General features: G+C 35.0%; 1 protein-coding gene across 5 annotated transcripts in view; it reads right to left on the bottom strand.

Moving 5' to 3' along the window:
* C4H12orf40 (chromosome 4 C12orf40 homolog) overlaps positions 1 to 23,436 on the bottom strand; it is an 80,953-nt gene that overhangs the window by 45,285 nt on the left and 12,232 nt on the right. For 4 of the 5 annotated variants that reach the window (XM_044941633.1, XM_044941634.1, XM_025283987.2 and 1 more), the window contains 5 exons: positions 19,064 to 19,103; positions 15,410 to 15,548; positions 10,898 to 11,030; positions 10,375 to 10,423; positions 2,484 to 2,599 (listed from right to left, as the gene is read on the bottom strand). In XM_044941633.1, coding sequence (XP_044797568.1) covers positions 2,484 to 2,599; positions 10,375 to 10,423; positions 10,898 to 11,030; positions 15,410 to 15,548; positions 19,064 to 19,103 — 477 coding nt within the window. The remainder of the gene's footprint in view (positions 1 to 2,483; positions 2,600 to 10,374; positions 10,424 to 10,897; positions 11,031 to 15,409; positions 15,549 to 19,063; positions 19,104 to 23,436) is intronic. The other variant, XM_044941635.1, reaches the window with a different exon arrangement.

Here is a 23,436-nt window from a genome sequence, read left to right as displayed (position 1 = left end):
GTTTGGGGCTATTAAGACTAAAGCTCTTATGACATACATATGACAAAAATTGACTAGAAACATTTCATGTTCATGGATTAGAAGAGCCACTATTGTTAAAATGTTAAAATTTTCTCAAAATTGGTCTAAAGATTCAAAACAATCCCTATAAAAATCAAATTAAACTTCCTTTTCCCCAGAAATGGACAGGCTGATCCTAAAACTCATATGAAAATGCAAAGGACTAAGACAAGCTAAAACATTTTTGAAAAAGAAGAATAAATTGGAGGACTAATACAATTCCCAATTTCAAAACTTACGGTAAAGCTTTAGTAGTTGAGACAGTGTGACAAACATAAAAACAGACATGATTTTTCAATAGAACTGAACTGAGATTACAGGGGAAAATAATTTATACTTTTGTCAATTAATTTTTAACAAACGTCTCAAAGCACTCAATGGGGTAAAGGTATTCTTTTCTTTCCATAAATGCAAATGATGAAATTAGTTCCTTATTTCATCACACCATATCCTAATGATCCTCACATCATACATAAAAAATTAACTCAAAGTGGAAAATGTTATGAAAACCACAAGACAGAAGTAAACATAACAGAAAGTCTTCATAACCTTGCCTCAGGCAAAGATTCATTAGCTTTGACATCATATGCATGATTCATAAATAAAAAATTAACCAATTGCATTTCATAAAAATTAAAACCTTTGTAAAAAAAAAAAAAAGTTAGTGTCAAGAAGACACCATTAAGAAAATGAAAAGGCTAAGCATTTCACCAAAGATACATAAATGATTAGTAAGCACATGAAAAGATGGCAACATCATTAAAACCTCAATAAGATACCATTACATGTTGACTAAAGTAGCATAAATTTTAAAAGACTAACCATACCAAGTGTTGTCAAGAATGTACTGCAAATGGAGCTCTCATTCTTTGCTGATGGGAATGTAGAAATGACACAGATCACTTGGGAAACAAGTCTGCCAGTTTCTTAAAATGTTAAACATACACTAGCCATTCCATATGTAGATATCTGGTGGTGGTTTAGTCGCTAAGTCGTGTCTGACTCTTGGGCGACCCCATGGACTGTAGCCTGCCAGGCTCTTTGGTCCATGGGATTCTCCAGGCAAGAATATGGAGTTGGTGTCATTTCCTTCTCCACAGAATCTTCCCAACCCAGGACTCAAACCCGGGTCTCCTGCATTGCAGTCAGATTCTTCACAAACTGAGCTATGAGGGAAGCCCTGTAGATATTTACCCAACAGAAATGAAAACATATATTCAAACAAGATTTCAACATCAATGTTCATAGTAGCTTCATTTTGGAATAGCCCAAACTGGAAAAAAAAACCCAACTGTCCATCAACAGATGAATAAATTTTGCTATATTCATACAATGGAAAACTACTCAGCAATAAAAAAAATGGATTTACTGAACACACAATAAACAACAAAGATGAATCTCAAAGTAATTATGCTGAGTGAAAAAAAAAAAAAAACAAAAATGGGAAAACATACTGTATAATGCCACTTACAGACTAATCGATAGTAACAGAAATCACATCAACGGTTGCCTTGGGATGGGAGTAAGTCATGTGAAATGACCAGAAGAATGGATTTACAAAGGTGGCCAAGAAACTACAGGAGACAATGAGTAAGTTCATTATTTTTAAAATATGCCAAAACTTACCAAAGTGCACATTTTAGGTAAGTTCAGTTTGTTATATGTTGATTATACATTAATAAAGTTGTTTTTGAAAAATCTCAGAACAAAGAGAAAAAAGTAGTGTTTTGTGGCTTTTACAATTCTCCAGGCAAGAAGCAGTGTTTGCTTAGACTGGGATGGAACCATTAGAGATGAAAACGTAAGTAAATAATATTAAGGTTTCTTAGAATGCAGAAATGACAATACTTTGTTGGTGAAATGTATATTGAGAGATAAAGAAAAGGAAGAAATCAAGGACAACTTTTATTTTGGCTTAAGCAACTGAGTGAATAGTGGTGCTATCTATTAATATGAAGACTTGGATAGGATTGCAAAGTCAAGGTTTCTCATCACAATTAACAAGAAATAATTCAAACTGGTTTGACAATTTCAATGGGGTAAAAAAAAAAAAGAACTAGGGTTTATATACAGACATCTAGAAAATAAAAATAGGGCACTGATCAACTACCAGATATGAAAAAGAAGTTAATACGATATGACACAGTAAAGGAAACTAGTAATTCATGGAAATTATAAAACAGGTGCAAAACACCTTGGCCCCAAATTTTTTTAAATAAATTAGTTAAAGGTCAATTCGACAATAATTATTTAAAAGTGATTTAATGAAATACTATATTTTATTGATAGTGTTTTTATTCTAGCAGTAATATTTAGGTCTGTTTACATCTCTAACTAAAAATAGTTGTGTCTGTTAAAAGCAAATTAATAATTTAAGAAACAAATGCTACAGGTTCTTTATTACCTTCAACATCTTTGCTTACCTGTTTAATCTTTTAAATAATGGTCCAGATTGTGATGTTTCATATGATGGATTGAAATTATCTTGATTTTCATTTAATTTAGAAACCAAGGAATGAGAATAATTAACATTATTGAGCTGAAAAAGAAAGGAAGAGCTGCCAAAATGGTAATGTACAGATACACAATTTAAATTATTTATCATAAAATGCCATTTAAGTGAATACACATATATTAAAAAAATGTATTATTTTAATCTAAAAGAAAATAATTGCACCCTAATTGAAAATAAAATAGTTTCTAACAATGAAAGCATATCAGTATTTGAGTGATTATTAAAATAATACGGTTGATACTATGGTGAGCTAAGTATTTTACACTGGTTAAAAAATACTCAGAACACCAGGATCTGAGTAAATAAAAGTTAAATTTCTCTCATAGAAATCACATAATCTCTTCAAGAAAACAGCTGTACCTAACTCAATTTTTCCATCTACCTTGTAAAATTTTAGACTGCTACTTTAATATTTCTGAATATCAATATCATTGAGTGCAAAATGCAGAAAGGATTGGAAGACTATTGAGAAAAGCAATTGAAATAATCCATTTATTAATGTGGAAAGATATTTTATTGGCTCAACATTAATCTATCCAGCAATAATAATTTACATCTGCAGTATATATTTATATGTAAGCCATGAAACATAGAGATAAGTTCCAAAGAAAATCAATGACAGAAATAGAAAAAGAGAGGGAGACAAAAAGAGATACTGAAAGGCTTCAAAAAAATATAAAGGTTTAAAGTAAGGGAAAGTTGAAAATAAAGTCTTATAATACATCTTAGTGTCAGAGAGACAGTGGTAGAAGCACAGAGACAAATTCATTCCTCAGAGTGAGTAACACACAAACAAATCAAAAGAGAAGGGAGTATTATATATTGGCTCAAATATTAACTTCTCTAGGGCAGTGAGAAGTGAGTCCCAGACCAAATTTTTTTCTTTCTTTTTTTCAATTAATTTTCCTTTGTATCTTATAATTTCATTTCAGTTCTCACTTTTCTTCAAATCCCTCCAAATAAACTATTAAATACTTCACTAAAACTTCACAACATGACAATATGCTTTCAGTTCAGTTCAGTTCAGTTGCTCAGTCGTGTCCAACTCTTTGCGACCCCATGAATCACAGCACGCCAGGCCTTCCTGTCCATCACCAACTCCCGGAGTTCACTCAAACTCACGTCCATCGAGTCGGTGATGCCATCCAGCCATTTCATCCTCTGCCGTCCCCTTCTCCTCCTGCCCCCAATCCCTCCCAGCATCAGAGTCTTTTCCAATGAGTCAACTCTTCGCACGAGGTGCCCAAAGTACTGAAGTTTCAGCTTTAGCATCATTCTTTCCAAAGAACACCCAGGACTGATCAATATGCCTTGGACAGGTATAAAAGACTCTTGTTGCTGTCTTCTGCTCTATTAAGTATTGCATTATTTACCCTTCTGCAGATAATCACTAATCTATAATCTTAGTAGGAGATTATTTAAATAGATTACAGGGCATTTCATTCTCTAGCCTATAAATTATTTAAAAGAATAAGAATGAGTTTTAAGCAGATCTAGGATGCAAGTTTTAGTCTTATAAATACAAAATGAAAGATAATGGAATATTTTTCACTGCATCCTTCAAAAATTATTGGGTTCTTAAATTAATAAGGCTAACATATATCATTGAAACATAATATCAGTACTTCAATCTTTCTTTTCTGAAAAACAGAAAACATACTTTAATAAAAGTGAATCATGGCGTATATTATATAGCTATAAAATACCATAACTATAACTAATAAATTTATAATTGTAAATTAATTTATAAATAATAAATATGGCATAAACCACTGCATGCTAAAATTGAGAGGAATTCAAAATAAATATTCCTGCTAATAAGACACAGCATTTATATAACCATTTTCCTCACTATCATTATATATTATTACAATAATCCCTGATGGCTCAGCAGGTAAACAATCTGCCAGGAATGCAGGAGACACAAGAGACACAGGTTCAGTCTCTAGTCAGGAAGATCTCCTAGAGGATGAAATGGCAACCCACTCCAGTATTCTTGCCTGGAAAATACTATGGGCAGAGAAGGCTGGTGGGCTACAGTCCATGGGGTCACAAAAAGTCAGACACAAATGAGTGACTAAGCACAAGCACACACACAGTAATCTTTAATAATTTCATTTTTTAAATCTATGTAAATTTAATAAAAAATCACTTCTTGGCATTTTCTATGGAAGATATATTTCAGAACTTTAAATTTTGAATTTTTAGTATTAACCTTAGTGCATAAATAATTAAACATTTTAGCATTACACATCTCTACATATTTGTGTAATTATAATTGAAATGCATATACCCAGTTGGCATCTGTCAAATCATGAAAAGAATCAAGTCATCACAATTCATACTTAATATAGGCTACTGTGATATCACTGAAGTTATATATTGCTATTCACAGGACCTTTTCTATAACACATCTACTGGGCCACCATGACATCACCAACTATTCATTTACTGTGATTACAGTCATCATACTATTATGTAACACACTGAACGATTTTCAGTTTCACTATCAATTTTACTAAAAAATGATTTTTTCAAAGATTTTTAAACAAGATTTCAGTTTTTGAATTCATAATTTTCTACAGTGCAGAAAATTAAGTTTTTGCCCTAAGAGGAACTTTATACCTAATTTATATCCTATTGTGACTATATCTACAGCAAGTTACAACTAATATTTTAAAATCTATAAATAAGAAAAGAACATATCATAAAATATAATGGTATCAAAATGCTAAGAACCTTCGATTCAAAGACACTTATTCATCCTGCCTCTTTTTATATGCAACTTTCTGAAGACTAGGTACTATTCTGGGAATGAAATTTTGTTTTGTAGTATTTCCAATGGAAGATACTTCTGCTGAAAAAGATAGTGGAGTGAAAATGCAGTTTTCTGTTCTGTTGAACTGAGGTTAAAACATTCTATATGAGCCCATGACTTGTGATAACTACAGGAAAGACACAATCATTTCATTTGCCAAAATGTATAAACGAGAGATGAGAAAAGTGAAAAATAGAAGCACAAAAGGTCATGAGCTGCAGAAAAAGTTCCAAGGAAAGAAAGGCAAGTCAATCAGCAATTGACAAGACTTATTAAGACCACAGAGTTTATCAGCTAAGATTATACTGAAGAGCTCCTTTTCACTGGACTTTATCACTCTTGGTCCTCTACACCCTCAAGTCCCATTCTACTACATGACATCTCCTAAAAATGGAAAGCCTCAGTTTCATTAATACACAGGACAGCTGATGAGATTTTCAAGAGATTTTAGTATCACTGTTTTTACCTTTCTGTAGTTTAACTTTAGCAATTTAAAGAAAAGAAAGGATAAACATTACCATAGCCTTAGATCTTAATATTTCAAACTTTAATCACAATCTGTTCATTTTCTAATTGAATAGAATTTTATTTGCTAAAAGTACCTCTAAGAGGGAAGTTTACAGTGATATAAGTTTATATCATGAAACAAGGAAAATCTCAAATGAACAATCTAATCTTATACCTAAAGCAACTAGAGAGATAAGAATAAACAAAACCCAAAATTAGTAGAAGGAAAGAATTCATAAGTCTCAGAAGTAGATACTAAAAAACAACAGGAAGTCAAAAAATTAAAAGTTAGTTCTTTGAAAAGATAAACAAAATTGATAAACCTTTACTCAGAATCAACAAGGAAAAAAGGGAAAGGGTCCAAATCAATAAAGTGAAAGTGTTAGTCACTCAGCTGTGTTTGACTCTTTGTGACCTCATGGACTGTTGCTCATCAGACTACTCTGTCCATAGAATTCTCCAGGCAAGTATACTGGAGTGGGTAGCCACTCCCTTCTCCAGGGGATCTTCCTGATCCAGGAATCAAACCAGGGTCTGCAGGCAGATTCTTTACTGTTTGAGCCACCAGGGAAGCCTCAAATCAATAAAATTATCAATGAAAAAGAAGTTACAACCAACACCACAGAAATACAAAGGACCACAAGAGACTGCTGGGTTTTCCTGGTGGCTCAGACGGTAAAGAATTTGCCTACAAAGCAGGAGACCCAGGTTTATAAATCCTTAAAAGGTACAATCTCTCAAGAATGAACAAGGAAGAAATAGGAAATATGACAGACCAATTGTAAGTACTGAAATTAAACCTGTAACTTTAAAACTTTCAACAAACAAAAGTCCAGGACCAGAAGACTTAACATATAAATTTTACCAAACATTTGGAGAAAAGTTAACAACTATCCTTCTGAAACTATTTCAAAAACTGCAGAGAAAGGTACACTTCCAAACTCATGGTATGAAGCCACCATCACCCTAATACAGAAAACAGACAAAGGTACTCCCCAAAATAAAATCACAGGCCAATATCACTGATGAAAAATCCTCAACAGAATATTAGCAAACTGAATCCAACAATTCATTAAAAGGATCATATACCAGTAGTCATGTATGTATGTGAGAGCTGGACCATAAAGAAGGTTGAGTGCTGAAGAACTGATGCTTTTGAATTGTGGTCCTGGAGAAGACTCTTGAGAGTCCCTTGGACTGCAAGATCAAAACAGGGAATGAACCCTGACTATTTATTGGAAGGACTGATGCTAAAGCCAAACATTCAATACTTCAGCCACCTGATGCAAAGAACTGACTGAAAGACCCTGATGCTGGGGAAGATTGAATGCAGGGGGAGAAGGGGGCGACAGAGGATGAGATGGTTGGATGGCATCACAGTCTCAGTGGACATGAGTTTGAGCAAACTCTGGGAGATAGTGAAGGACAGGGAAGCGTGGCATGCTGCAATTCATGGGATGCAGAGTAAAATGCGACTTAGCGACTGAAAAACAAATGCCATGATCAAGTGGTATTTATCCCAGGGATACAAAGATTTTTCAATATCCACAAATTAATCAGTGTAATATATACCACATTCACAAACTGAAGAATAAAAGTCATATGACCATATCAATAAATGTAGAAAAAGCTTTTGATAAAATTTAACATCCATTTATGATAAAAACTCTCCAGAAAGTGGGAATAGAGGGAACATATCTCAACATAATACAGGCCATTTATGACAAACCCACAGTAAACATCATACTCAACACATTTCCTCTAAGATCAGGTACAAGACAAGGATGTCCACACTTGCCACTTTTACTCGGTGCAGTTTTGGAAGTTCTGGCCATGGCAGTCAAAAAAGAAAGAGAAATTTAAAAAAAAAAAATTCAAATTGGAAAAGAGGTAAAACTGTCACTATTTGCAGATGACATAACACTATATTTGCTTCCCTGGTGGCTCAGCTGGTAAAAAACTTGCCCACAATGTGGGAGACCTGGGTTTGATCCCTGGGTTGGGAAAATCCCCCGGAGAAGGGAACAGCTACCCACTCCAGTATTCTGCCAGAATTCCATGGACTATATAGTCCATGGGGTCACAAAGAGTCAGACATGACTGAGAGACTTTCATACATAGAAAACCCTAAAGATGCTACCAGAAAACTTCTAGAGCACATCAGTGAATGTGGTAAAGTTGCAGGATACAAAATTAACATACAGAAATCTATTGCATTTCCATACATTCACAATGGAAGATCAGAAAGAGAAATTAAGGAAACAATTTCACTTACCATCACATCAAAGATGAAAATATCTAGAAAGAGACCTGTTTAAGGAGTCAAAAGACCTATACTCTGAAAATGGTAAGACACTGATGAAAGAAACTGAAGATGACACAAACAGGTGGAAAGATATACCATGTTCCTGAACCGGAAGAATTAATGTTGTTAAAATGACTCCCTACCCAAGGCAATTTACAGATTCACTTTGGAGTATGGTATGAAGGTTCCTTAAAAACTAAAAATAGAGCTATCATATGCTCCTGCAATCCTACTCCTGGGGATATATCTGAAGAAAACCATAATTTGAAAAGATACAACCTAAATGTCCATGAACAGATAAATGGATAAAGAATATGTGGTATATATATATTTACTCAGTTATAAAAAACAACAAAATAATGCCATTTGCAGCAACATGGATAGACCTAGAGATAACCATACTAAGAAAAGTAACACAGACAGAGAAAGACAAATATCATAGGATATCACTTATAAGTGGAATCTAAAAAAATAGATACAAATGAACTTATCTACAAAACAGAAATAGACCCACAGACATAGAAAACAAACTTACAGTTACCAACGTTGAAAGTGGGGAGGGATAAACTAGGAAGTTGGGATTAACATATACACATATGCTTCCCAAGTGGCTCAGTGGTAAACAATCTAGCTGCTAATGCAGGAGCCACAGGAAACGTGGGTTCAATCCCTGGGTCAGAAAGATCCCCTGGAGGAGGAAATGGCAACTCATTCCAGTATTCTTGCCTGGAAAATTCCATGGACAGAGGAGCCTGGTGGGCTACAGTCCATGTGGGTCACAAAGAATCAGATGGACATGACTGCATGACTGAGCACCCATGCACTACTATATACAAAGTGAATAACCAATAAGAACCTACTGGATAGCCCAGAGGACTATACTCAATACTTTGTAACAACTTGAACTTCCTTGGTGGTCCAGGGGTTAAGAATCCACCTTGCAATGTAGAAGATATGGGTCTGATCCCTGGTCTAGGAACTAAGGTCACATAAGCTGTAGAGCAACTAACCCTGCATGCTGCTACTACTGAGTGCATGTGCTCCAGAGCCCATAGGAAGAACACACATGCCACAACTAGAGAGTCCATGGCCTCAGCAAAAGTTCCCACATGACTTGTGTGCTACAAGTTAAGAGCTGATGCTTCCAAATAAATATATAAATGAATACTTTAAAATATATATTTTGTAATAACCTATAAAGAAAAACATTGGAGAAGGCAATGGCAACCCACTCCAGTGTTCTTGCCTGGAGAATCCCAGGGACAGGAGCCTGGTCAGGGCTGCCATCTATGGGGTTGCACAGAGTCGGACACAACTGACGCGACTTAGCAGCAGCAGCAGCATAAAGAAAAACATTAAAAAAACTAATGCCATCACTTCATGCCAAATAGATGGGAAAAAATAGGAAACAGTGACGGACTTCCTTTTCTTGAGCTCTAAAATCACCGTAGACAGTGACTGCAGCCATGAAATTAAAAGATGCTTGGTTGGATGGCACTACTGACACAAGGGACAAGAGTTTGAGCAAATTCTGGGAGATAGTGAAAGACAGGGAAGCCTGGTGTGCTGCGGTCCACGGGATCACCAAGAGTTGGAGACGACTGAGCTACTGAACAACAATAATAAAGGAAACAAATTTAAATATATATATAATTAAGCCACTATGCTGTATACCTGAAACTAACACAACATTGTAAATCAACTATACTTCAATTTAAAAATAAGTAAATAAAATTTTTAAAAATTAAAAATTGCTAAAAAATAATCATTTGCAATACTTTGAAAAATAATCCTAGGATCAACAAGACTATCGAAAATCATAGTTTCATATGAAATCAAATAATCTGATCACTGTGTGAAGAGATGAATTACTCAATGATCACATGAACTAAAATCAGGCATCTTCAAATGAACTATCCTTTACAGCTTGTCAGTAACAAGCAGAAGCAAATATTACGCACACATAGGCCTCATCGACATTATCAGAACTCCAAAATGTTTCTCGTAAGCAATTGGTTAAAATATTCTTAAGGTGTAGGTTCCTTATATTAAAAACTTTTAAAAGAATAATTATAAATACTAAGTTTTTCCAGTGTTTGAAAAATGTATATCATTTGTTGGCATATCACAACTATCAAAATAATAAAATTTAATTAAAAAAAACCTCACCTGAACTGGATCAAGTTCTTCCTTGGTGTCTAGTCTTCGATAGTATACACTAACAAAAATAAAATTTTAAGGTTAAAAATATAGATGGCAATAAAATTGACCATCTTTATATATCTATTTAAAATTCATACTGTTATATACAAATACGAAAACATATGGAAACATATGGAACTCTAAGTAACTCTATTCATTCCAGATCATAATATTATTGAGTTTTCTAAAAATTATATTGTTATAAGAGAGATATTTTATGATAAAGTTAAACTATGTGTACAAAATCTTAGTAGGGACATTTGGTGATTTGATAAATGTCTTAATAGTTTAATGATATTATAGCAGCTGAACAAACAAAAACTGGAGCTATTATAGAAGAATAATTCCTCTGTATATCTTCTAGTGAGTAAAACAGTAAAACAATAATGACCATTTAAATACTATATAATAATATATGTTATAATATATATTATATATTAATGTAATATACATCAGATAGATACATTAATATAACCTAGCTAAAACCTACTTGTTTTCTGTATCATCAATGCAGAGTTTAGATGGTACACAGTTAGGTGACATTGGAAGTTCTATATCATGCTTTCTTAGGGGCATTTTTATGTCTTTATTCATATTCACATGCATTGGTTTTCTCACAGTTTCTAGAATGGAAAAAATATAATTTATAAAAAATTATAAGAAAAATAAAATCTTTTTAAAGCATCATTTGATATACTATGTTCATTAAATAAATGCACATTTTAGAAATTTACCGAAACCACCTGTATTCTATATATGCTAGAAGTCATTACAATACTATCTCAGATATTTTGAATCATTCTTTTTACTTTATCATCTCATATACTCCTCTTGAAAGGGGTTCTATTAAATCCCTTCTACTTTTTTCTTCCTCTAATACTTCCTTGAAACCCAGACCATATCAGATATTGTCTTACACATTCTCATAGCACTATATAGGTTCTCTGTTATAACACTTACCATCCTTTCTTGTTCGTGATTAACTCTATTTCCCTCACTAGATTTTTTAAATTTATAGAAGCAGAATATTTGTGTGTCTTTATAGAAAAAGTCTCTGTTTCATCTGTTCAGTATTTGTAACAACTTTTCTTTTCTGGGAAATGTTTTTTACACATGCATCACCTATATAGTTCTAGTGGAGACTTTCCACCATCTTATAAAACCCTGCCTTTCGGTAAAAATAATTGGTGAAGGGGTAGACATCTAACCCAAGAAGAATTAAGAACTGTTCCCTCTGTTTAGGAGTAATTGTTCCAGTGCTAAGACCTGGGGTAAGGCAACGCTCCTTCAATGGAATTTTCAAAAGTTCAGGACCAGGTGAAACATCTCTCAGTATTTCTCTAATGGCAAAAGTAGAAGAGATGAGCAATGTTGGTTTTTTAAGGTAATGTTTTAAACCCCAATGATGAAGGCAGTCTGAGAGAATGAAGCTAATATCTGAAGTGAGAAAGAATCTTGATTGAATTCAAAGCCTCTGATTCAAGCAGTTTCTGAAGCCCAGCTGCACCACTGCCCTTCCTTTTAGTTAAGTACCTTGGTCCTTTCAAGGCTGCTGTAACTGGATGCCATAGACTGGGTGGATTATGAACAACAGAAGTTTATTTCTCAGTCTGGAGGCTGGGATGTCCAAGATCAAGGTGCTGGCAAATTTGGTGTCTGGTGAGGGCCTGCTTCCTGTTTCTCAGACAACCATCTTCTCTCCCTGTGCTCTCAGATGGTAATGGGAGAAAGAGCTCTCTGGGGTTTCGTTGTTGTTGTTGTTCAGTCACTAAGCTGTGTTCAACTCTTTGCAACCCCATGGATTGCAGCATGCCAAGCTTCTCTGTCCTTCACTATCTCAGACTTTGCTCAGATTCATGTCCATTGAGTCAGTGATGCTATCTAACCATCTCATCCTCTGCTGCCTTTTTCTCCTTTTGCCCTCAGTCTTTCCCAGCATCAGTGTCTTTTCCAATGACTTGGTTCTTCACAAAGTATTGGAGCTTCAGCTTCAACATCAGTCCTTCCAATGAATATTCAGGGTTGATTTCCTTTCAGATCAGATCAGTCCCTCAGTTGTGTCCGACTCTTTGCGACCCCATGAATCGATTTCCTTTAGGGTTGACTTATTTGAATGTATCAATTCTCTCCCACGCCGCACTCTTTACATCCAGCTCTCACATCAGCATATGACTACTGAAAAAACCATAGCTTTGACTATATACATACCTTTGTCAGTAAAGTGACACCTCTGCTTTTTAATATGCTGTCTAGGCTTCTCATAGTTTTCCTTCCAAGGAGCAAGTGTCTTTTAATTTCATGGCTGCAGTCACTGTCCACAGTGATTTCGGAGCCCAAGAAAAGAAAATCTGTCGCTGCATCTACTTTCTGCCCTTCTATTCACCATGAAGTGACGAAACTGGATGCCATGATCTTCATTTTTTGAATGTTGAGGTTTAAGCCAGCTTTTACACTCTCCTCTTTCACCCTCATCAAAAGAATCTTTAGTTCCTCCTCACTTTTTACCATTAGAGTGGTATCATCTGCATATCTGAGTTGTTGATATTTCTTTAATAAGGGTACAATTGTATTCATGAGAGTTCCACCCTTATGACCTAATTGCCTCCTAAAAGTCCCTCCTAAACCATTACATTACAAGTTGGAATTTCAATACATCAATTTGGACGGGGGAACACAAACATTCAGTTCATAACATTATTTGAATGTCAGTTGAGCCTTACTTATAAAGTCTTGTTTTAAAGGACAGTAAAAATACCTCTATCCTCTACCCTTCTAAACTCCCACCTGGGGCTCCTGTGACAAAAGATGGACTAACAAGAGGAAAGTATACAAACTTATTTAATATAAGTTTTACATAGAAAACTTCATAAGAAAATGAAGACCCAAAGAAGTGTTTAAACCTGAGTATTTTTACGTTAGGTTTGATGAAGAATGGAAAAGTTATGGAGAATGTGATAGGACAAAAAAGGAGTATGAGCACAGTGTGTAGTAAATTGGGGAAAACAGCAGTCCTGTTCATTTAGATTCCTCTCAGTGTCCCTCTGTCTTTGAGATAAAGATGTTCCCTGGTTGAGGAACTAAGATCCTGTATGCTGCACATGGTCCAATTAAAAAAAAAAGTAAAAACTGTTTGACTCAAAATTATAGAACTCTTAAAAGAAAATATAGCAAACATAAAGGGTAAGCTCTTTGTTCTCCATTTTGGTAATTTTTTGCATTTGACATCAAAACAAAGGCAAATGAAGCAAAAATAAACAACTAAGACTACATTAAACTAAAAAGCTACTGCATAACAGAAGAAACCATTAACAAAATGAAAAGACAACCTAAGGAATGGGAGAAAGTATTTGTAAATCACATATTTGATAAGGGGTTAATATCCACAATATACAAAGAATTCACATAACTCATTAGCAAAAAAAAACTAATTTAAATATGGGCGGAGGACTTGAATAGATATTTTTCTAAAAATGACATACAAATGGCAAGGGGTACTCAATATTAGTAATCATCAGGAAAATGCAAAGCAAAACTACAATAACACATCTTCTCAAACCTGTCAGAAGGAATTATCAAAAAGAAAGAGATAACAAGTGACGACAAGAATGTGGAGAAAAGGAAACACCTGTGCACTGCTGGTGGAAATGCAAATTGGTTCAGCCACTATGGAGAACAGAATGGAGGTTCCTCAAAAAATTAGAAGACTAACACAAGATTCAGCAATACCCCTTCTGGGTATATATCCAAAAGAAATGAAAAAGGATCCTGAAGACAAATCTGCACTCTCATGTTCACTGAAGTATTATTCACAATAACCAAGATATGGAAACAACCTAAGTGTCTGTCAACGGATGAACAGATGTGGTGTATACATAAAATAGTCTTCAGCCTTGAGAAAGAAGAAAATCCTGCCAATTATGACAACATGGATGGACCCTGAAAATATTACGCTAAGTGAAATAAGCCAGACAGAAAAAGACAAATACGGCATGGTATCACTTACATGTGGAACCTTGAAAAAACAAAAAAGTCGAACTCATAGAAACACAGAGTAGAAAGTGGTTTCCAGGGGCTGAGGATGAGAGAGAAGGGGAAATAGGCAGAGGCTGGCAAAAGGGCACAAAGTTTGAGCTGTATGATGATTAAGATCTGAAGATCTAATGTAAAATGTGAGTATAGTTGATAATATTATATAAGTGAAGAAAGTAAAATCAGATTTACAACAAAAAATTTTATTCCTAAAGTCCATGAATTATGTATTTACTTTTACTACAGTAAAAGTTTTTACTTTCGTAAACTGCTCTGTGGAGGGAGAAACAAAAAATGACAGAGAAAAGAAAAGAGGGGATACTAAGAATACTATAATCAATTTCTATCTATCATTTATGAACTCTTTTAAGCTCTCATTTTAGCACTTGTTTTAAAAATTAAGTATCAGACAAAGGTCCCTTGAGATAGAAAAAAGAGTAGTCTGATTAAACTTTTTTATTAAAGAATCAAAGTGCAAGCCAAAATGAACTTTATTTTGAAGTATTAAGACTACTACAATTAACATCCCAAGAATGCCTGAGAAATTATTTATGTTGTGAGATAGGAAACTAATCATTGAGACAAAAATCTTTTCAGCTCTTCCTTTTTAAATAGATTTTCTAAATAGTATAAGATAATAAACACATTTATTTCCTGCTCTTTAGCTGAACTTTGGTAACTAACTGCCAAGACAGAATAATGTAATAACTGAAACAGCTGCACTGTAATAAGTCTAACCATGCCTTATAAAATTAATTTTATATAACATTTATATAAACTAAAAATAAAAATAAATGGATTAAGGAATAAGAGATTTTAAGCAAAAATTAACAAATCTTCTTATTTAAGCAGGCAACTAAGTTTTAAAAGTTTCCTTTCCACATCCTTTGAGTTCTAAAATTACACTTATTAGAAAATTAAATCTTATAATCACATTGAAATTTAAAAAATGGTATTAGAAAAATTTACTCACCAGATATTTTCTTCTGGCAAGATATCTGATTTACCATATACAGGTTAAGGAGGTCTAAACTGACAGTAGAATTTTTGACAGGGGATAAAACTCCCAGTAATTTCATTTTTGATTTTAACCTTTTCTTTTCAAAATATTCCTAAAATAATTAGAAATAGAAAGTTATTGCAGCAACTATATGGTTTCAGGCAGAATCATAAATAATAAAAACCAATAATGCAATCAAATAAACGACAATATTTTTATATTCTTATGGCACACTATATGTTTACAAATGAATTAAAGTCAACCATGAAACTAGCAGTTTGCCTAAAGAGTCTAAATTTCACAGCCTCCTATACTACTGGTGGTAGAAATGTGAGATAATTCTCATCTGATAGCTTCTATTTCCATTGAAATATGAGACAAGGTCATCTAATTAATATCAAGGTAAAAAGAACAGGGTTGGGGAAGAGAGGCTTGAGGAGACAAAGGACGGTATGAAATTTTCAAAGAGTAAGAAAGTGACATGACTAGAGATCAATCCTTTAGAAAAGTGCCGTGAGTCTTTTCTTATAAATGTTCAAAAGAATGATCCAAATACTTTTAAGATTATTTTTTTAAAAATAGTCTGGGGACAGACTACATTCATAGATTATTTATTATCAAGTGCCTATGTTACACACAATTCTAGGAATAGGAGATACAGAATGATTAAAAGTGGTAAGATCCCTTTTTTATGAACATATATTAATGGAGTGGGAGAAGAGAACAGAATCAATAAATTTATAAGAAAATACCAGACTTTGGAGAAGGTGTGGAGAAAAGGGAACCCTCTTACACTGTTGATGGGAATGCAAACTAGTACAGCCACTATGGAGAACAGTGTGGAGATTCCTTAAAAAACTGGAAATAGAACTGCCTTATGATCCAGCAATCCCACTGCTGGGCATACACACTGAGGAAACCAGAAGGGAAAGAGACACGTGTACCCCAATGTTCATCGCAGCACTGTTTATAATAGCCAGGACATGGAAGCAACCTAGATGTCCATCAACAGATGAACGGATAAGAAAGCTGTGGTACATATACACAATGGAGTATTACTCAGCCATCAAAAAGAATACATTTGAATCAGTTCTAATGAGGTGGATGAAACTGGAGCCTATTATACAGAGTGAAGTAAGCCAGAAAGAAAAACACCAATACAGTATACTAACGCATATATATGGAATTTAGAAAGATGGTAACAATAACCCTGTGTACGAGACAGCAAAACAGACACTGATGTATAGAACAGTCTTATGGACTCTGTGGGAGAGGGAGAGGGTGGGAAGATTTGGGAGAATGGCATTGAAACATGTAAAATATCATGTATGAAACGAGCTGCCAGTCCAGGTTCGATGCACGATACTGGATGCTTGGGGCTGGTGCACTGGGACGACCCAGAGGGATGGAATGGGGAGGGAGGAGGGAGGAGGGTTCAGGATGGGGAACACATGTATACCTGTGGCAGATTCATTTTGATATTTGGCAAAACTAATACAATTATGTAAAGTTTAAAAATAAAATAAAATTAAAAAAAAAAATACCAGACTTTGAAAAAAGTGATAAAAGGGAATACTGAAGAATGAGTAACTGGAGGGTGGGGTGCTATTTAGATGTAGTGATCAGAGAAAGTCAATCTAACAGATACTTTAGCTGAGACCTAAATATTGACAAGCCAGACACAAAATATCTCAAGGGAGACTATTCCAGAGAAAGGGAAGAAGAGTGGCAGAAAGAAGGTCATTGTGGTTGAAATACAATGAAAAAAAGGGCGAGCAGTAAAAACATAAAGTCAGAGAAGCAGGCAGGATGCAGATCCTTTAGGTAGTTTTAGGCTATGGTTGCATGCGTGCTGCTCAGTCATGTCTGACTCTTGTGACCCCATGTGTGGCCTACCTGGCTCCTCTGTCCATGGAAGGACAAGAAAAGATTTCTCAGGTAAGAATAATGGAGTGAGTTGCCATTTCTTACTCCAGGGGATCTTCCCATCCCAGGGATTGAATCCACATCTTCTGCATTGGCAGGCGGATTCTTTACCACTACACCACCTGGGATTGTCAAGCTATGGTTAAATCAGATTTATTCTAAAAGCAATGAAAAGCAATTGAGGTTTTTAAGGAGACGATAAATTCTGGCTTGTGTTTTTCAAAAAAAAATCATGCTAACAATTGTGTGAAGAACAGAATACAAAAGAATAAAAGAAAGAGCAAAAAATTTTTTGATAAACTCAATGGCATTAAAAGTGAGAACTTTCTTTCAAAGATATCATTAAGAAAGTAAAAGTAAAAGCTACTGAGTACACATATAACTGACAAAGAATTCCTAGATATATAAAAACACAGTAAGAAAAAGACAAACAACCCAAATAAAAAATGAAAGAAATACTTGGAAATGTATCTCATGAAGCAGAAAATCTGAATGAAAAGATAGTCAGCCTCAGTAGTAATGAAGAAAAAAAACAGGTTAAATTTACAATAAGGCATCATTTCACTGAGGTAACAAATATCCTACTTTCATCACAATCACTCTCTTAACTTTTCTTTAAGTTTTACTACCTCTGAGGCTTCCCTGGTAGCTCAGTTGGTAAAGAATCCACCTGCAATGCAGGAGACCCCAGTTCAATTCCTGGGTTAGGAAGATCCGCTGGAGAAGGGATAAGCTTCCCACTCCAGTATTCTTGGGTTTCCCTGGTGGCTCAGCTGGTAAAGAATCCATCTGCAATGCTGGAGACCTAGGTTCAATCCCTGGGTTGGGAGGATCCCCTGGAGAAGGGAAAGGCTACCCACTCCAGCATCCTGGCCTGGAGAATTCCATGGACTATATAGCCCATGGGCTTGCAAAGAGTCGGACACTACTGAGCGACTTTCACTTTCACCTCTGAACATATTTTTACTGTTTTAGGACATTTTGTAAATGAAATCTCACTGCTTGTATTTTTCTGTGAGTTTCTTCATTTGCTCAACATTCTGTTTTTGAGATTTATCTACAATAATTGCATGCAGATGATACATTTCCACTGCTGTACTTTGGGTATACCACAAGTTGCTTAACCATTCTACTGCTCCTGGACATTTATTTGGTGCTCCCTTTTCTCTCCCCTGTACCCTGTCCTTCTTCTTCCTCTCTTTCTTCTTCTTTCTCTCTACTTTGTTTGCTATTTAACAACAACAAAGATCCAAAGAAGCATGTACATATCTCAAGCTGTACATATGGAAGTTTCCTTGGGATATATATCACTTTTTTGCAAGATACACGCTCAACTTTAGTATGTAATACAATCAATGTAATTATTTTTAAAAAACACTAAAAAAAGTAGGAGATAGATTATAAGGTTATTATAGTACCCTGGGCAACCAATGATAATCATGTGGATAAGGGGGCTAACAGTACTAACTGTGAGACGTGATCGGACTTGGGATATATTGGAACTGGATGACAAGAATCAACAATGCTCCATAATTCTGTGCCTGAGAAAAATGGGTAGCTAATTAAGCTATCTATAAGAATGAAGAAACTAAAATGGTCTTCCAGTTTCACTCAGGTGAATTTATTAACCTTGGAAAAATGCTCCAAAATATCACTGTTCTTGTAACACTATGATACACAATAAAAATATATTTTCTTTACCTTCTGCTTTCTCCTTTCCTGCTTGATCAGAACCCTGGTCCTGAAAAGGGAAGCAGGATTATTTTATAATGATTAAATAAATGGTCTCTAAAACAACTGCCATTTTATTTGAATTGAAGTCTTGGAATTAAAATCTAAAAGTAGCAATAATTATTTTCTGAGAAGAAACTATAAAAATGCTCTCAAATTATTTATAAAATATATACTGTTTCACAAAATTTTCCTGGATAAAAAACCCAAGAACTAATAAAACAGACTCTAAATCTATGGTGAATAATTAAGCATAAAATAAATCAGTTATAAAAATCAAGATAAGCAGAGAAATCAGTGCATTGGAAAGAATATATCACTGAAACACTCTTATCTGATAGCAATATTCTAGGTCAACACTGCTATTTTCTCTGCCTTTCCTTGTAATTCAATAATCTACTAAAATTAACACAGAATAGAGAGAAGATAAAAATCTATATAGGATCTAACAAAATGTTAAATTTATTATTAGAGCAACTTCAGTTACATTAGCTACGTGTATCTGAAACCTCAGAACTTCTTTAAAACACTGCTAGTCATTATGGATGTGCTTCAGACCACATAACTTTCATGCCAAAAACTGCACTGAATCCCAATGATAATGCAGCATTTAAGAGTTATAAAATATTTGCTCTATTAATAGTAGTGAAATGCTATAAAACATTTATTGATAATATAAGCAAATACGCACAATGTATCTTTTGGACATACATGAATTATGGTCTCAAATTCAATAGTTAAGAATTATAAATAAAATAACATAATGTATTCTAGTTATATGATATTATACAATAACATGACAATAAAATTGTTAATAATGAGTACCATATATCTTGCATCATTCTAGATACTCCAGAGGCTTTACATGTAAAAACTCATTTAATCTTCATAGCAACTCTATAAGGTAAGTTCTATTTTTACTCCCACTTCACTGATGAAGAAACTAGACACAGAGAGGTTAATTAATTTGTCCAATGTCACACTGCTAATAAGTGACAGAGCCAGGATTCAAATTCAAGAATTCTAGCTTGGAAATGTTAAATCAGTGCCTTCTACTTCCTTCTAAGCATGCTAATTGTGAATAAACAGAGCTGTTCATTTTTCCAAATGATTTTCATAAACTACATGAAGGACAGTTCTGAATATCCCTAGACTCTGCAGCTTACTGAACTTATTATTTACATATTTCCCAACAGATGTCTTAAATTGATCACTTTGAGGTCACTGAAAAATAAATCCAATCTATCATGCTCCATGCTGCATCATAAGTATACTGCTGGCATTCAAACTTTAGGAAAAAAAGGAAATAAATTACATTTCATTAACTCATCAAATGCTAAGGCTAGAATGGACCTTTGAGATTAGTTTATTCTCCATCATTTCAAAACTTAAAAAACTATGGCACAGAAAACGAAGTGACTTTTCAAAGTTCAGAAATATAAGATGCTGTAATAAAACTTAATCCAGATTATAAAGAGAAAATATAAACATCAATTTTATAAGTAGTTCCACATTGTAAAGATCAATATAATTAGGGATAAGTCAAAAACTAAATATAGTCTTCTTATGTATAAAACAACTGAACTTATTCCAGCCTGATTTTCCTTTATCCAGGACATTATCTTATGGCTTTTACTAAATTCTATGTACTAGATAATCCCCATTTCTATTTGCCTAAGAAAAAATTAATTAGGAATTCAAGACCAATTGCTAGATCAGCCTACTATCACTAAACCACAATGAAACTAAAAATGGATCCTGATGTATAAGTCAAAGGTAATTTCTTAAACATTTTAGACTATTATTAATGCAACAATGTTACTCTAAGCAGTACTCTATGTCTAAATGTTTTACTGAATACAGTCATTTTCAACTACTGACATTAAAAAAAGAGTATCAGTTAGGATTCATAGTTACAAGAAAGGAAAGCATCTTTGGTTAATTTAAATAGAAAATAAGTTAAAAGGAAGCTTTTGGATAACCAGTAGATCTGCCAAAGGGCTGAGGAAGCATGTTTGGCAATTGGCAGGAACAAGGAAGACTAAGCAGCTGTGGTTTCACAGTCAAAATTACACCATGATTAGTCTCAAAAGGATACCGCTGCTAGCACTTGTGACCACTGGACACCACTGACTGCAGCATTTCTACTCCTAAACAATGAACAACCACCTCTTCTGGCATCTTCTACTGTTACTAACCCTGAAAATTCAATCCTGTTGCAGCTCCTGCAGCTGTCTACTAGAATAGGCACCCTGCAGGCCTTATTTCTTTGGGTTACTAACTTGATTCAAGGTAAAAGATAAGTGCATCAGTCTGGGCTTAGATCATATGCCAATTCACTAGTAGCAAAACAGGCTGAAAGAGGTTTTTTTTTTTCCTTCTAGATTGTACAGAGGTAAGTAGGCTGTGCTGTGTGTGCATGCTAAGTCACTTCAGTTGTGTCTGACTCTTTGCGACCCTATGGACCATAGCCTGTCAGACTACTCTGTTCTTGGGATTCCCCAGGCAAGAATACTGAGGTGGGCTGTGCCTATTATCAAAATTCATAAGGTGAGAAACACCTCAGAAGTGGACAAGCTCAGATACTGGGCTGTCAAAGAGTGTAAATGTTCACTAAAGAGGAAAAAAAAGTGAAAGTGAGAGTGGCTCAGTTGTGTTCGACTCTTTGTGACCCCATGGACTATGCAGTCCATGGAATTCTCCAGGCCAGAATACTGGAGTGGGTGGAGCCATCTTTCTCCAGGGGATCTTCCCAACCCAGGGGTTGAACCCAGGTCTTCCGCGTTGCAGGTGGATTCTTTACCAGCTGAACCACCAAGGAAGCCCAAGAACATTGGAGTGGGAAGCCTATCCCTTTTCCAGCGGATGTTCTCGATCCAGGAATTGAACCAGGGTCTCCTGCATTGCAGGCAGACTCTTTACCAGCTAAGATACCAGAGAAGCCCCATTAAAGAGATGTATAGTTAAAATAGTTAACAATCCAAAAGTGATTTTTTAATTTGGCTACATCAGGTATGTATTTGTATGTATGTACTTATATGTGTGCATGTTGGGAAGGCTCTCCTTCTCTCTCTATATATATATACATATTCCTAACAGTTGCTTTTAACGGTTTCACTTAGATTAACATTAAAATAAGACAACAAAGGTGTTTCTTTCTCCCAAGGGTTAACCAAGATTGTCTCAGACAGAAAAAACATTTTCTTCTGCCCTTCTAGGTTCTTCTGACTGGTCTAAGAATTAAGTTGACATGAGACACATTAACAGGAGAAAGCCAAACAAAAATTTAATAACATGTATGCATGAAAGTGGTGGTTTAGTCACTCAGTCATGTCTGACGCTTTGCAACCCTGTGGACTGTAGCCTGCCAGGCTACTCTGTCCATGGGGATTTTCCAGGCAAGAATACTGGAGTGGGTTGCCATTTCCTTCTCCAGGTGAATTTCCTGACCTAGAGATCGAACCCTGGTCTCCTATACTGCAGGCATTCTCCTGTATAAGCCACCAGGGACCCAGGGAAGTCCCTCCAAGTTAGTTGGTCATGTCTGACTCTTTGCAACCCCATGGACTATAACCCACCAGGCTCTTCTGTCCATGGAATTTTTCTGGCAAGAATACTGGAGTGGGTTGCCATTTCCTTCTCCATACATGAAAGAGACCAAGGAAAACTGAGTAATTAACCAAAATGGCTAAGGTCCTCACCTTAAATACCATCTTCACCTTAAGACAAACAAGGATATTGGGAATAGTGGTTTGGGACTTCACAGGGGAGAAAGGCAATTCATATGGAAATGGAAAAGCAAATGTTTGGTACATAAATGTTTGATGGGCCACGCAGACAATGGGACACAGATTGGAATCTGATCTGCAGGCCCTGCCAAGTTTCCCACACCACACCCAGTCCATATTTGCAGATACCTCTGATGACAGCTCTGTTCTGAGAACAGACCTCCTATATGAAATATTTGCCTATCTTATATCTGACAAGGAATCAATATCTAAAATATGTAAGGAGCTAGGAATTCATATTACTCCATAACAAAAATGCAAATTACCAAATTTAAAAATTGGCAAAGGACCTAAATAGACATTTTTCCAAAAAAAGACATACAAATGGCCAACAGGTACATGAAAACGTGCTCAATGTAACTATTAGGAAAATGCAGATTAAAACCACAATGATTTATCATCACATACCAGTTAGGATTACTTTTATCAGAAAGAAAAAAGATAAATGCTAGGAGTACTTCCCTGGTGGTCCTCTGGCTAAGACTCCTATTCCCAATGCAGGGATCCTGGGTTCAATCTCTGGTCAGGTAAATAGATCCCACATGCATCAACTAA

This window comes from Bubalus bubalis, chromosome 4 (assembly GCF_019923935.1).
Source record: "Bubalus bubalis isolate 160015118507 breed Murrah chromosome 4, NDDB_SH_1, whole genome shotgun sequence".
NCBI lineage: Eukaryota > Metazoa > Chordata > Mammalia > Artiodactyla > Bovidae > Bubalus > Bubalus bubalis.
This window is presented reverse-complemented; position numbering and strand designations above follow the sequence as displayed.